The following is a 15,434-nucleotide window of genomic DNA, read 5'->3' on the forward strand; positions in this document are numbered from 1 at the left end:
TTTTGTGCCACTTGTATGCCTGTCGAAGTGACATACAGGCGCCTCCATACTGCTTCAACCTCCTGCAACAAATATCCAGAGGCTTTTCGCCCTCTACCCAAAAAACGGATTTTGGAGCGCTGCTGCTCCCTTGTGCGCGCTTCTCAAGGGGACGACCAGTTCAAAAGTGCCGTGGTCAGGTGACATTTTCCATCGGAATGCTGGGCCAGCTTGCACAGCTTACATAAATAAAGGGCCAAACTATATTTGAAACGCAGCAGTCTGTCGAGGGATTTTTTTGTTTTTTATAACTAAATTTTGCTTACTTTTTTACTCTGCCTTGTACTACAAGGCTGCAACCAGGGTGTAAGATAGACAGGTGGGGAAACTGCCCATAGAAACCTACCGCAGCGCCGTGACCGGATTGTGTACTCGTCTGCTTGCGGGTTCCCTCGACTTGCGACAGATGGCGCTGCGGCGAGAGGAAAAAATCTGAATCGAATTTGCGTGGAACTTTATGGGAGAGTGCGCAAAATAAATCGAGAGCACGACAGTCTTCCATTGAAAATCCACGAGAAACCATCTCCGTCAGTTTAGCTGGTCGCCAACGGTCGCCCACCCGGAGTGAGAGTTCGCGGTGCCCCACATGGATGGCGCCACAGAAAGAGAAACCCGAGGGGGACACAATGCGGTCGCTCATTTGGCTCTCGTTTCCCCACCTGTCTATCTTACACCCTGGTTGCAACATTGGAAATGAGAAACCAAGGTACCGCTGAATGCAGCACATAATATCTGTGCTGGAAAGCTGGCCATGCAACATGAAATAGCTTTGGTACAAGAAGCCTGGAGCATGACATTTAATGCACGCTCCAGACCTTGCATATGAGTGCAATTTTGGTTCGGCCCTTGTTAGTTGTCTGTTTCCGCTTATTTGCTATCTATGTGATAGAGGTGCACATTGAAAGATTCATGTAACATTAGGTAGGTTATTTTTCTCGTACCTTGTCATACTTCCAATTTCAAATGGGCCGCTACGTGTGGTAAGCCGGCTTTGCTTTGTCTAATACTGGAAGTTTCATTTTTCAGTGTGCAAAAAAGCCCATTGCAAACTTAAATATATGATCTCCCTTGACCTGACATCCTCTAGGGGATATTCACGGGACACCATACTGTTGGATGTTGTTCACAGCGCATGCCTGAAACTAGCTCCCATTTCTCGTCATCCGAGAACAATGGTTGTGACTGTGTGGAATGGATGTTCAGTGTGCATTCTTGTGCATACCCCGCAGGCAGTGAAGACAGAGCTATGGGCACCCGTGCGCTCGCGGTCCTTGAGCACCGATCAAAGCTGTGCACGAAATTCTCCTGAAATGCCAGAAACAGATGTCCTCGAGCATCGTTTTGAGCATGCGCCACGAACAACGCCCAACAAAATGGCAACCTGTGAATACCCCTTGTATATCCCGTCGGTAGCCTCTGTTAAGCGTAATACACAAATACTCGTAAGGAAAGGGATGAACACATTTTGTATATTCGTGTCATGTTCAAAAGCTGCACAATCCAGTCCCGATTTAAGAGGTTGTATGAAATGTGATCTTGACACCAGACTGCTACCTTGTCTGGATACAAGACACAATTTAATCTGGAGCATAAATAGCTCGAACAGTATTCAAAGTGACCATTTTAAAGCATAAAAACAAGCTTTTTCAAGCTTATTACGTGCATATTTAATTTCTTATATCTACACTTGGCTTACAAACAGTTGCTCTACGATGGCGCCTGGTAACGAAAAACAAGCAATATATATACAACCGAAACTATGATGGCACCTCTCGAGAATTACGAAGAGGTTCGCACGGACACGTTTGCCATCGCCAGCCTCAATTTCCTCGCTTACAACTGCACAGCAAAACAAGATTGACCAGGGGTGATAAAAATGCGTCCCATTCTCGCGGGCAGTAAATTGGAAAACGTAACGGCTAATCTATATCTCCTCAAGATCAACAAAGGCAGAAACGAATTGCGTGGTAAGGCCCATGGCATTGCATTTGAACCATTCTGAAAGCAGCCAAAGGCTGGAAGTCCGGTTCTTCGGTCACTCGGAGCCTAATGTTCACAGTCTTGGCAGCACACTGCTGCGATCACAGTTGTGCGAGGGTCACAGTTTGCCTCGTGTAGCAGCTGGTGTTAGTCCAGATCAAGCGGCATCGGAAGCCGATGGTGAGCGAGCACTTTGGAGCTCTTCATCTTGGACAGGGCATTGGTGAAGTCGTCCATTGAGATGGGCCGCAGTGCGTCGTGGAAGATGTCCTCGTCGTCGGACCCTTCCTTCTGCTGACTGCAACCCGAGGGAACTTACGTTAAAAAGAGGCTCGAAAAATGCTCAAATACAAGTTGTTTTTTTTTTCTCTTCAACCTCCAATTAATTAGGTGAAATAAATGAGTGCCGAAAAAAGTTTTAATATACTCAAAATTTGGATACATATTCTAGATACTTCTCCACATAGTCACCGCACAGACTCAGGTCATTTTTAGGACTGTGCGAATATTCAAATTTTTGCATAGTAGTTTCGAATAATATGCTTTTCGATGTTTGCTTTAAGATGAACTGCGATACCCGTATTTTTTTAAGTGTTGATCCCGGCAGGTTAGCCTTGGTGAGCACCGGTGAACTGCGGAGAAGCAACACTCGCGGAGTTCGCCTACACGGCTCTTGCTTCTCCACAGTGCTTGGTAAGAAGCATGTGCAACGGGACTAACACACCGTAATCAACACTTCGAAACGTACAAATATCGTAGCCGCGTGCTCAGGAGAAAAGCACACTTCCAAAGCGGGACGGCACATACGCGGGCCTGGTGTTCTTAAACAAGAATAGAACCTTTGTAAATGTTGATATTGTGACGAAGACAACGATGCTGGGGCAGTGGCATGCTTGACCAATGCATGGCCTGACTTTTATATCAAACTCTTTCCATCTCATCGAAAGGACATGTCTGACATTTGCTGCATTCCAAACACCTTCATAACAATATTTACATTGCAGTAAAATTTTTAAAAGTAAACTGGCTATTATGCATGAGTATATGTTAGGAAGAAATGCCTTGACAACCCGCATTAATCCTTCGTGATTGAAGAAAATATATTAACGTTTATGCAGCTAGAATATTTGCAAATCCCCACAATTAGGTATAGCTGGGCATCTCTATAGGTTTAATTTTATGTAAAATGTGTCGTTTACTTGCCATCCCAATGTGGGTGTGGCATAGGACTTTTTAAGGCCACAGTTGATAAATAGAGTTAGATTAATATTAGCTTAGAAATGGACTAGTGGAAGCTTGGGAACAACCCTCACGAGTTTCGCTGGTTTTTTGTTTAAAAAGGCACTGACACATCAAAATTTTTTTTTTTTATTTTCCGAAACGATTGAAAACGATGCCGGGACATTACCCTCAAAATTTGAAATTTGGGAATTCAGTATTTGTGAAGTCAAAAAACAATTTCCAAATGCCGAATTCGAAGTTCCCGCGCGATCGGCGCCGGTGCCTTGACGTCAAATATTGCGGAGTCCTGAGAGTCCGCTTTCTTTCACCACTCCCTGCTGTTGCCATGGCGACCCAAAGCGAGCAGGAAAGGAGCGAGCGCCGGCGTTCCGGCGGACCGGTTTTGAGCGGTGTCGCCTGTTTTCCGTTGGAGGATACAACGGAGACGGCACCACAATGAACTCCTGATTTTTGGTATTTCAAAAGAAGGGCCGTAGTGCGTTCGCAATTGCGTTAAAAAACATGTTTTAGGATTGCCGTTGTTAAATGTTATAAAGATGTCGCCTACAAAGCTTCTAAATTTCATGATTCTTGACATCACGAATCAAAAGAAGCGAGGAGGCGAAGGCGGGAGAATCAAACGCCAAAAATAAAAAAAGGCGCGCGCGCGCGAAAAAATGTTTTTTTGCGATGCGGTTTTTTTTTGCGTGACAATAAACAATATTTAATAAACAATAAACAATTTAGACAATAAAAATATATACAACCTTTGGGGTGTCAGTGCCCCTTTAAGCGCAGGGCAGTAGTGAAAGGCTTAGAAAAACCATTCGGTATTCTATTTGATAATATTCGGCCAAAACCACTTTTCACTTTGAATACATTTCAAACCCAAAATCCTCTATTAGCTCATGCCTAGTAATTATAAAGACATGGCACAAGCTTCTCTAGGGTCTCCTAAGAGAAGGTTGCCGCTGGGGTTCTCAGTCCTTCCATCATGCATCAACGTCATATGTCAAGTTCAGCAAGTGTGTAGTATGCATCAATGTAAACACCCTAATCTTATTGCAAAAAATTGATGGCTAGTGGTACATGGTAGCCAAAGAGATTTTCTTTTTTTCTGGCGTCAATCTTGTCTAATATAAAACTAGATAGACTGACTCTACTGAGACAGGAGCTCAGAGTCTCCTTTAGTAGACGGAAAAAATCCCAAAACCTCTGTCCGAACAAGCGAAAATCGCCAGCAAGAAAGACAATAGTGTTTTTATTCTTGCTGACAAGATTTCTTCACTGAAATAAGTGCCACGGTCTCCACAATGCCATTTTTTAGTCTGGGGAATATTAGGACATGGTGGACATCAGCATCCAGAGAAATTTCGTGATTCTCCTTTATCTTTTGATCTGGGTAATGTCATGTTCTCGAACTTTCGCATTATACCACCACCGCTAGGCATCACATTTACACGGAGTTTCAGCTTCCCGCGATGCATACCAGTTGGCTTATGAGGGCTGAAAAACGGGGTTCCATTTTCTTAGTCGGATCCTGTACACTTAATAGATGTTGACTTAACTAGAAAAATTGATCCTACGCAGCTAAATAGCCAAAAATAACTTACTCATCAGCTTAGCCCCCCCCCCCCCCCCCCCCCCAAAAGAAAAAAAAAACTTGGTGTGTGGGCATGTGCCTGCACGTGCGACTTGCCTCTTTGTAGATGAGAAATTTAGCCAGTGCAGTATAACCGCCAGCCTGGGGTCTTTAATGTGCATCATGCAGTAGAGATACAAGACTGCACACTGGTACGATGATCATCCAGATCGAAAAGAGCAGGAATGAGGATTGAACCCAAGATCCCTGGGATCTGCTCAGCTTAGCTTATTCACTGGCTCTTAAAGGTGCACCAAATATGTTTCTAAGATTGTCTGTTCTTGGTGATAACTCATTCTACGGGATCTTAGCATCCCAGAAATCGAAAAATTATGCTGGTGCAACATCCATTTCAATACCAAAAATGTGATTCAAGTTTGTGCCATGCCCCTTCCTGAGCAGAAAAATCTGAAGCACAGAATCCAGCAGAGGCCCCGGCAACGTGACAATGGGCATGTGTCAGCCATTCGGAACTTGAGGCGCCGGCAGCAGAGGCGCCGCCGTCGTCTTTGCTAGATTCTGCGCTCCAGATTTTTCCGCTCAGAAAGGGGCGTGGCACAAACTTCTATCACATTTTCAGTAGGGAAAGAGACGTCGCACAAGCATAATTTTTCAATTTCTAGGATGCTTTGGGCGCGTAAGATAAGTTATCACCAAGAACAGACAATCTCCGAAACGTCTTTAGTGCACCTTAAAGAGTCTTACCTGGCAGAAAGAGCACTAAAGCTACGCCTTAAGCACACACATGCAAGATGCAAAATCGTACACAGCACAACCCAGTCAGCATTGAGACACGACCGTCACCTTTTCCAGTTTTTCTGAGACATAGTTAGAAGGCTGTCATCGGACCTAGTATCCGTTTGGTGGAATGAGCATAGTCTGGAGTTTGACACTAAAGCGGGGGAGTAAACAGCAAGAGCAGCAGGTATGGCATTCGAGCTAGTGCCCGTTGTGCAACCCAGCAACAGGGTTAAAAAGAGAAGGCCTCACCCCTCCCGTGCCTTCTCGTCCCTCAGGAGGTCTCGCACGCGGTAGAGCGCAGCGTTGCGGCACAGCTCTCTCAGGTCACTGCCGGAGAAACCCTCCGTCTGGCGGGCTATACTGGTAAGGTTCACGTCCTCGGAGAGCTGAGGAAACATCGCACAATGGGGAGCTGTCATGCACCACCCAATGTCTTGGGTAACGCAAACAGAGGTAATCGCTCTTGTTTGCCTACACGGATTAACAACAAAACAACCAGTTACAAGAGTCAACGAGCAAAGAATATTTCTGGCTCGTAAAACCACTACATAACGTAAACTCTCCTGGAAACAGACGTCAGTGTTGAAATTGGCCATGAATGAGCTCGCATTCATTGCTAGTCCGAGGCAAGCTAGTGATAAATGCTCGACATACGTATTAGACTCGTTATTATGCTCCATTTCACCTTACAACAGACTGCAGAGACTGCTACGAGCCATTGAAGCCAGTCCGACACCACAGCTCGCAGCGTCAGCTGTGGTCCATCCTAAGGTAAAACGGAGTAAAGTAGGAACAAGATTGCACGAGGGTAATGTAAAAGTCACATGCACATGGCATGTCATTTAGTTTTTCCTTATAGGCAGGCCTAATACTACTCAACTAATGCTTTGTTCATTATTTACTCAATACGATTTTCTAGTACTTAACTTAATTCTCAATGTCCCCTATCCTGCTTTCTTTTGCCACTTTCCTTACAACGAAAAGCTATGCAAAAAAATTAATACCAAATAAATAATAAGATCTGGTTAATTGCATCAGTGTGTCCATTAGGCAGATCCAAACATGCCAGATATACTGTCCAGAGCATATCTTTGCCACATCCTTAAATTCTGTCGCAAAAAAAAAACAAAAAAAAAACACTTTCTTTCATCTCGCAGTGTGCACACACCCTCTGCATTTCAATATGTTTGGTTGTTTGTGAAATGCTCCGCAAAGCTCTCGTCCCTGTTTTACCTCTTTCAAGGAGGAGCAGAAGGGAGAAGAGCGAACAGGGGAGAGAAGCCTTTGTATTTCACTCCATGGACCACAAGACTTTCTTTCTCCCTCTTTCATCCCAGAAAGTGTAATCGAGCACGACTACTAGTGCATGCAGGCACATGCATCAGTGAGTCATGCTACTAATGTGGCAGCCCGTATCATGGGAAACTGAATGATTAGAACCGAGACATTGCATCTACATCCTCAAAGGACGAAGCAATGAATGTGCCCCCTAAATAGATGTGCTTAAAATAAGATTGTTAATGGTGGCTACGAGAGGAGTACCATACTTACTCGATTCTAACATGCACCCAGTTTTTATACTGAAATATAGCGATTTCGACATGCTCCCGATTTCGTATCCAATTGTAACGCGAAAAAACTTTTTAGATGTATTATTCTAAACAAAAAAAAGGTGCACAGCAAAAACGGGTATGCCAACAACCCAGTATGCTAGGTCTTTAAACAATATAAAAAAACTTCCTTTGTTCATCCTTAAGAACTACGGCCAAAAATTCATGCGCAAATTCTAAAGAAAACAAAAAGTGTAGCTTTTACACGAGCATGTACCAATCTTAAAGGGGCGGTGCAACAATTTGCGGACTTTGGCTAATTAATTGCGGGAATCGATCCCAGCCACATATGAAACGAAGGACCGAAAACTATTCTTTCCTGCTTGCCCTAGTTTTCATTAAAAAAAAAAATAAAAGAAATTGGTATCTCTAGCACCCCTCAACTCAACATTGAAGCGGCACCAGCTTCGCCTGTGACGTCATTCGGAGTGGCGTTGGTTTCCGGTTGGGTTCTTCTGGCTTCCGTTTCCCCAGCGCTCGCCGGCTCGTCAGGCTCGCAGCTCTCCCGCTCTCCCGCCGATTCCCGACCAACATGGCGGCATGGGCGGACGGCCTGAGCGACGTCGAGCGCAAGATGCTTGCGTATAGTAAGTCAGTTGGACTTGTGCGGCGGGCAGTCGACGCAGCGGGCAGTCGAACTCGAGGTCGAGACACCAGGAACAATAACGATACCATGATACTACGGACCACGACCAACGCACTCCGTCGAGCGAGGGAAAGACAAAACGTCCGGGTTGCTCGTGTAGCCGCCGTAGGCGCCTCGGGCGTCGACGGATGATGGCGACGGCAGGTTTTGTTGACTTGCGGTAGATGGCGCCACAAATAATTCATACCCTTTTAGCGGCAACATTAGGCTTTTGAAGCGTTTCTGCATGCCTAAACAACAAGATTTTTTAAACTTAACCTTAAATCAAGCTTACAATTGCCTAACACTATCACTTACAAAAACCACTCCGAATGGCGTCACACCACAGGTTCCATTTGCGGCCACCATGTGGCCCCAGGTTGGGAAAAAAAGTGTTTTTTATTTTGCGATTACGCAGCGAAATAGAGGTATTTTGGGGTATGGTGGCACTTTTTCTCTTACTTATGCCAAAGTAAACAATATAAAAAATACAAGCTGCACATTCGTTCAGTGTTAAAATCATTGCACCGCCCCTTTAAAATGTTTTGGTAAGGCAGATAGGCTAGGATTAAAATTTTACTAATGTTGAAGTATCGGTAGCTTACCGCTTCAGTCTTCAGGATAAGTTGTACAATCCCAGCACGTTGCTGCAGGTTCTGGAAAATTAAAGTTTGCTTTCATTATTTGCATTAATAACCACAGTAAACAAAACTACTACCTTGACTCTCTTGTGCCACACCTGCAAAATACTAGTACTTGAAGAGTCACAAATTCATAGAATGCTGTTACAAGAATGCTTTCTGTTGCAACATTAGGACTACTCTACCAATCATTTCCTAGCATTGATGTTTCAGGCCACAAAATTACGTTGAAAAGCACATAATGGAATGTGAGAATAGGAGCGCAATAGAACAAAATGTTTGTTTCTGCCTGTCCCGCATTTTTAATATTCACTCTCGCAGCTGCAATGTAAAACATTCACTGCAGCTATGGGCAGCGACACACCGAAAAACTTCAGAAAGTGCGACAACACAGGAAGTTCATAAATATTCGTTAAAGGACATTCATCTTCTCTGGTCTTGATGTGGACAGCAAAACGGTTTAGATGAAACACAAAAGTAAGAAAAGAACGAAGACACCACTGACTAGTGACTGTTTTCATCCAGGGGTGTCGGAAGTGGTTGGATATATGTGGTGTGGTGTGGTGTGGTGTGGTGTGGTGTGGTGTGTGTGTGTGTGTGTAGGGGGGAATTCGGGAGTGGGATTTCCACCCTTTCCCCCAAACTGTTTGCTAGAAATGTCTTTGGGGTTAGGAATTTGTTCCCAAGCCCGAAGACTATACACCTGCCTAATTGCTGCAATACAATTTGCACGTGCATAAACAGCACAGGATATTAAATGTGTATACAGAGCCTCAGTTAATGGTGTGCGTGTTCATGATTTCCTCTACCCCCCCCCCCCCCCGCCCCCTTCTCTCCCCACCCCTGCCACGCATGTCCTGCATTTCACTAGCAGGAAGGTGGTCACCCTACAAACGAGTTTTCCTAAAATGAAATTTATGCCAAAAAGTGGAACAGAGAAGAATGAGTTCAAAGTGCACCTATTTCTACTTTTTTTTTAGCATTGGTGGAGCGAAAATAATAACAACAAAAAAATAACTAAGGGTCTGCCCCAAAACTTCCCGGAATCTCTTTGTTACAAATCATATATTCAATATTAGTTTACAATCTTTTCAGAACTTTTCAAAGTATTCTGCCCCTGCTTCGATGCACCCTTGCAAAAGCTTCACCCAATCATTGAAGGTGCCCTGGAAGCCGTCAATGGGAACCTCCATCAGTGAGGTCGTCGCAGCTGCTTTTACCGTCTACAGCGTCCCATGCCGAGTTCCTTTCAGGGTTCTTTTGATTCTTGGGAACAAAAAGGACTCCAGGTGTGCCAGATAGGGGCTGTACGGGACCTGGGGCGGCGTTGCCGCACCCATTTTGGCCAGCAAATCGGAGACGATGAGCGCAATGTGGCTTGACGTGTTGTCATGGTGCAAGATCCGATTGTTGTGAACTTCTTTTCGAACGCGTCGAACCCTGTTGCACAACCGTTTAAGCACTTCACAGTAAAGGTCCTTGTGGACTGTTTGTCCCTGTAGCACAAATTCAATGTGAACCACACCTTTTCTGTCAAAAAATACAGTGAGCATTGCCTTGATTCGCAATTTGTTCATCCTTGCTGCTCCGCTGCATTGATTCAGAATCATACTCAAAAATCCACATCTTGTCCCCTGTGATCACTCCGTCCAGAAATTCTGGGTCCGTTTTGTAGCGTTCATGCAATTCCTGGCACTTCAACAAACACACTTCCTCCATCTCACTCGTCAGGACTTTTGGCACCATTTTCGTGCAAACTTTCCTCATTTGAAGACCCTCTGTTAAAATACAATAAAATATTGTTTTGGGTATTCCACACTCCTCTGCAATCGTCCAACACTTAATCCCGGTCCTTGCCCAAAACTTGACGCACATTTTGCACAGAGTCGTCCGTTTGTGATGTCGACAGGCGTCCCGAGCGGTTGTCATCGTTGACGGACTCCTGACCTTCCCAGAATCTCTTGTGCCACACGAAAGTTTGGCTTTGTTTCATCGTGTCGTCACCGTAGGCTTTCCGAAGAATTTTGAGCGTCTCCGCCCCGTTTGTACCCAGTTTCACAGAAAACTTGATTGCATAACGCTGCTCCAAAAACTGGTCTATTTTTTTTTTCTTGGCAAGGGTGCAGTAGATATTTCTGCACAAAGCGTGACCTGCCTCAACAACTACCCGCAGGCAACTGAGACCAGTCTCGTTTCAAAGCTTAGATACCCTACTAACTTCTTCGCCCGAAGCCCTGCCCTGCCGTGACCGGCAGCATCGCCGACTACAAAAATTCATTCCAGGAAGTTTTGGGACACACTCTGTATGCAGTGTAAATCAACGAAACCTTCTGGGAATACTCTCTAGATGTTGGTGGACGTAAATATGGCAAATTTCAAAATCAACCCTCTTCGCAAAATACATCTATATATATATATTTTTTTTTTCTGGTAGTTTTTAAAAGAAGGTTCTCCAAGGGTTCTCCGTGGCGGGGAGGGAGGAATCCAGACAGCAGCATCTCTTACGGGCAGTCCCACGTGGAACATGGCGGGCATGCGCCTGAGGATGGCCTTGTCCACGTCGTGTGGCCTGTTGGTGGCCCCCATGACCACCACCTGGCAGCTGGGGTCCGTGATGAGGCCGTCCCACAGGCACATGAACTGGGCCTTCATCATGGCCGTCGCCTCGTGGTCCTGACTGTCCCGGGAACGCAGGAACGAGTCAATCTCGTCGATGAACACTATGCACGGCTGGATTTTCACCGCCTGCAACCACAAAAGTGACACAACCCAACCCCCCCCGGCAGGCGTTTTTTTACTGTTCTTTCGTCAGAGAGAGTTGGCCGACCGCGCCCGGAAAAGCTAGTCACGAGGATTTTACTGTTGCTGTCAATTTAAAACTCTCAAGACAATGAAAAAAAAAAAAAGTTTTTGTTTAGTGCTTAAATAGAATATACCTGCCACAAAAAAACACTTTCACTGAAACAAAGAAAAAAAAATCTTATTGCGAAAGATTTAGGTCGCGAGACTCATTTGGAGTATTGAGACTACTATATGTCACAACGTAACAAAATAGAAGCACATTTGGGAGTCACTCCTCATTCAAAGTGAGACACACAACAAAAATATTGAGCCAACTACTTTTGTTTTCTTTTTTTTTAAAGTTTGGTTTGTGGCATATGTCTGCCATTCAGTCGCTTAACCTTTTGACAGTCGTTGACATACATGTTTGGTGGCAATTACACATTTGGGAGTGCCCACTTAAATGAATGAATGCTAACGGCTGCACCCTTTATATTGGGCGGTAGCTTGTGCCACCTAGCCTAAAAGTTAAGAACCAAAAGTATGATTTCTTTCCTTTGCCAATTTGTTTACCCTCCGCAATTTGGTAACTATCACCAGGTGGTGTCGGATATCACCAGGATAACCTTTAGGGAATCAGGCAAAAAAACTAAAAACTTTGCCGATTTTCCTCTGGTCAAACCTAGTAGGCGTTACCCCGGCGCTGGGCCCACTGGAAGACAGGGTGGAGACTTTGGGCTGGAGTCACGCGGAAGGGAGTCCCAATTTTTCTCTGTCCCACCTACCCCCAGCTGTGGCAGTTAGTTGTACGTCATTCAACTCCCCCTAGATAATTTCCACCAGTCTTCCACCAACACTGTGCACGGAACCGCACACACTGATGCTATTCGTTATATCTTTGGCAAACTATAAATGTTTTGTTAGCATGGTGTTTCGCTTTTTTAGGGCTATTTACAGTTTTTAAAATGAGTAAAGCTATACGCACTCCGGAGTGCACTTCGGACGGAAATGGCTATACGGACTCCGCTTTTCTCGTATAAAACGAGTGGTCACAACCAGCTTTCTAAGCGGTGGCATGGCATAGGGGTCAAGGAGTCCGCTTCATACGCAAGACGACGCGAATTCAATCCGCGATGGGCCTTTTTTTTTTTTTTTTCTTAAACATTTTGTTTTGTTGAGGCATTCGGCGATATTTACGAATTTTTTTTTTGCGATGAACAGTAAAAAAAAAATAAAAAGAATGTTGTCGAAAAACTTCGCAGAACTAAATGGTATGGGACTCCCTTTCCGGAGGTGCGATCGGGGACAGCGGGGCTTGAATTGCCGGCTGGACGCCGCGAAGCGGCGTGTACTGGTTTCGTTTTGTGATTAGCAGCCGATACTGTCGCCGCGAAGCGGCGTGAACGCAGGCGGGGGGCTGACCTCCGAGAGATCATGCCCGAGCGGCATGATCTCTCGGAGGAGTGCGTATAGCCATTTCCGTCCGAAGTGCACTCCGGAGTGCGTATAGCTTTACTCTTTTAAAATAGACGCTCGGTGCAGGCGATGAGCACAAAACGGTCCCCTCGCACGTCGACTGTCTGGCCGAAATGGCACTTTTAACGCTTCTCGAACCGAATTCAGAGGATGAGTGTTTACCGTCCAAGTAACTACGGATAAATATTTATTTGTCACAAAGTTTTACACTTTAGATTTAAGCAGAGCATACAGCAGCAGCTCAATATCCTGGGTGCTATCTCCCCAAGAACAATCAACATGGCCCACGAGTTCCATTTTTTTTTTTAATATATTGGTGAGAGGTGCTCAGTCAAAGCTATATATCAGACGCATATTTCTTTCAGGGTGAAACGGATTGCATGTATACTCTCTTGGGAAGTATCCAATGGCGTACGGAATATACCGGAGGGAGCTTAATGAAAGTGTGCACTGTGGACACTGGAATGCTCACAATTTCTGTGCATGGATCAAAGAGATTGCTCCTTGTTCTCCTGTCAACACTAACATAGCACAGAGACAGCAACGGACCATTGCAAAACTGTTTTCTTGGAGCTCTCCCACTTCAAGGGACGCAAATCATCTGTGGCAATATCTCATTCCATTAATCTCGATTGAACGCAGAAACGGTACAAACCAGCGTGAACACTGCGGCAGCCAGCTTTTGAGACTCCCCATACCACTTGTCCGTAAGGGCAGCAACTTCCAGGTTGATAAAGCGAGCTCCTGAAACACAGCAAAAAGAAGCTGCTCGGGTTCTGGTGCAGTGTGAACGATGCAAGCATTTTTTATTTGGAAGGCCTAACTCACCCGCTTCACGTGCCGTCGCCTTTGCAATCATGGTTTTGCCACAACCAGGTGGTCCATGGAGTAGGACGCCTGTTATACAAAGCAAATTTTTTAGACTCTTTCCTAACACTCGAGCGTCGGAAATGGTGAGGTGATTTTCTGAATACTCATTGTTTTTTACATGCGTAGCATTTATTAGGCCAGCGCTCGGGCTTTTCGTATCCGCGGACGTCACAGTTTCATGTGACGGTGATGCCATCTCAAAAGTGCCCTAAATGCATAGCACTTATCTCTTGACCCTGACGTCAATTCAAGACACACTACTAAGCAGAGTGTTCGAAAACTATGAAATCCAACGCCAATAAGCTGTTGGCGGCCCAGCAGTGATACTTTTTGCCATCTTCCCTATTTACACGCACATATGCAATTTTCCATTGGCATTGTCTCTAGTGTTAGTAAAACGCGGAAGCAAGCACAAAATTCAGTCGTCGCAGAACCCAGGAAGTACAATAGGGGACATATTTGGGATGCTTAAACCCCATCTTACTCTGTTTCTTTTTCTCTTTAGAGCCGCCCACTGGTGCCTTTCAGACCGCTTTGCCTGCTGAAGAGCAGATTTCTCAAGCACCGGCTCATCAAAAGTTCGAAACCAGCATATATAAGAATTAAGTACCAGTCGATGCTCCTTTATGTTTTCGACTACTTTTGCTGGTTTTGTCGATCACGACGCGGAGAACTCGAGCGACCTGGAAAACATTGCTTCTGTGCATAGACACAGCGGACATAGGACTAAAGCAGACGAATGTCCCCAACATGAATTTCGTTAAAGATTTCGAGCCAGAAGCAACATTGCATCATGGTCTTGTGCAAGCTCCCTATAGGCACCATAGGTTCTTTGTGACGTCGTCACATGACACCGTGAAATCAGGCGACTTTGACCGGCTTGAGAGGTATATTCACAAAACCCTCAGAAATGCCCTTCGGCAACTTTTTTTTTTTTTTTTTTTCTTAGCATGGGCGAGTTTATACCTTTCGGTGGCTGGATCAGTTGGGAGCCTGTGAAGAGGTCCCGCTTCTGTATCGGCAAGATGACTGTTTCTCGAAGTTCCTGCGTAATTTCTTCGAGGCCCGCGATGCTGTCCCAGCAGATGTTGATGTCCCTCGGGTCGATCAACTGGGCCGCTATCGACAGCTCGTACTCGGTGAGCTAGAAGGCCACGAACGCCTGGTTTAGTTTCCTTTCCTTACGTTGAATTCTTTAGGAAAGCCACTACTTACATTGACATTCGTTACGCCTATCCTTTTGAGTATCCTATCCGCCTGAAAAACAAAACGATATGCAATTGAGGAAGTTTTCACCTACACATATCTTCTATCAGACCAGCTACTCAATTTGTCCCACGGTGTAGACTTCATTACTTTTCTTTTTTTTACAATAACTTGGTACTGCTCAAAGCGGGCGGATCGCTGGGGCAGTGGCTTCTTCTGATTTTATTTAGAAATCACGTTATGAATGAATCGTCCTTCAGAGTGCGTTGAGCCATGTTGAGCAAGGTGGTGAAAATTGTCGTCTCGTACCCTTTTCTTGGCTTCTACTTTCTGCTTGCGGGTAGGGTCTATTGCGTTTACCATCCATTTAATTCCGAAGTAAGTGAGGGCTCCAAATATCGTGAGACGAAAAACTAATCCCGTAACTTCTCCCCTGGACAGGGGAACCCGCAAATTCTCGCTCGCCATCTTGTGTGTAGAGGACCGCAGATGTACAAAATTGCGTAAAAGAAAAACTGACTTAACACAAAAAAATTGTAACCCTTACTTTTAAAAGTGTAAAGCATAAAATAATACTAAATAATAAATTAAAAGTGTTTTTA

General features: G+C 45.0%; 1 protein-coding gene across 1 annotated transcript; it reads right to left on the bottom strand.

Annotated features, from left to right (window-relative positions):
* Window positions 1-1,486: 1,486 nt before the first annotated feature.
* Window positions 1,487-15,321, bottom strand: LOC8040542 (outer mitochondrial transmembrane helix translocase). Its single transcript, XM_029976709.4, has 9 exons — window positions 15,142-15,321; window positions 14,842-14,883; window positions 14,593-14,770; window positions 13,585-13,653; window positions 13,412-13,500; window positions 11,005-11,244; window positions 8,464-8,514; window positions 5,873-6,009; window positions 1,487-2,317 (listed from the first exon to the last, which is right to left on the bottom strand). The coding sequence occupies exons 1-9, from the start codon at window positions 15,298-15,300 to the stop codon at window positions 2,167-2,169; spliced, it is 1,116 nt and encodes a 371-aa protein (XP_029832569.3). The 5' UTR covers window positions 15,301-15,321; the 3' UTR covers window positions 1,487-2,166.
* Window positions 15,322-15,434: the final 113 nt, after the last annotated feature.

This window comes from Ixodes scapularis, unplaced genomic scaffold (assembly GCF_016920785.2).
Source record: "Ixodes scapularis isolate PalLabHiFi unplaced genomic scaffold, ASM1692078v2 PGA_scaffold3__209_contigs__length_174095766, whole genome shotgun sequence".
Lineage (NCBI taxonomy): Eukaryota > Metazoa > Arthropoda > Arachnida > Ixodida > Ixodidae > Ixodes > Ixodes scapularis.

What these genes read in the sequence shown, in the direction of transcription:
- LOC8040542 (XM_029976709.4), bottom strand. Translation starts at nt 15,300, where the DNA reads ATGGCGAGCGAGAATTTGCGGGTTCCCCTGTCCAGGGGAGAAGTTACG. An exon ending in TAGGCGTAACGAATGTCAAT is followed by an intron (nt 14,771 to 14,841) that starts GTAAGTAGTGGC and finishes GTGGCCTTCTAG; the next exon opens with CTCACCGAGTACGAGCTGTC. An exon ending in ACTGATCCAGCCACCGAAAG is followed by an intron (nt 13,654 to 14,592) that starts GTATAAACTCGC and finishes TTTGTATAACAG; the next exon opens with GCGTCCTACTCCATGGACCA.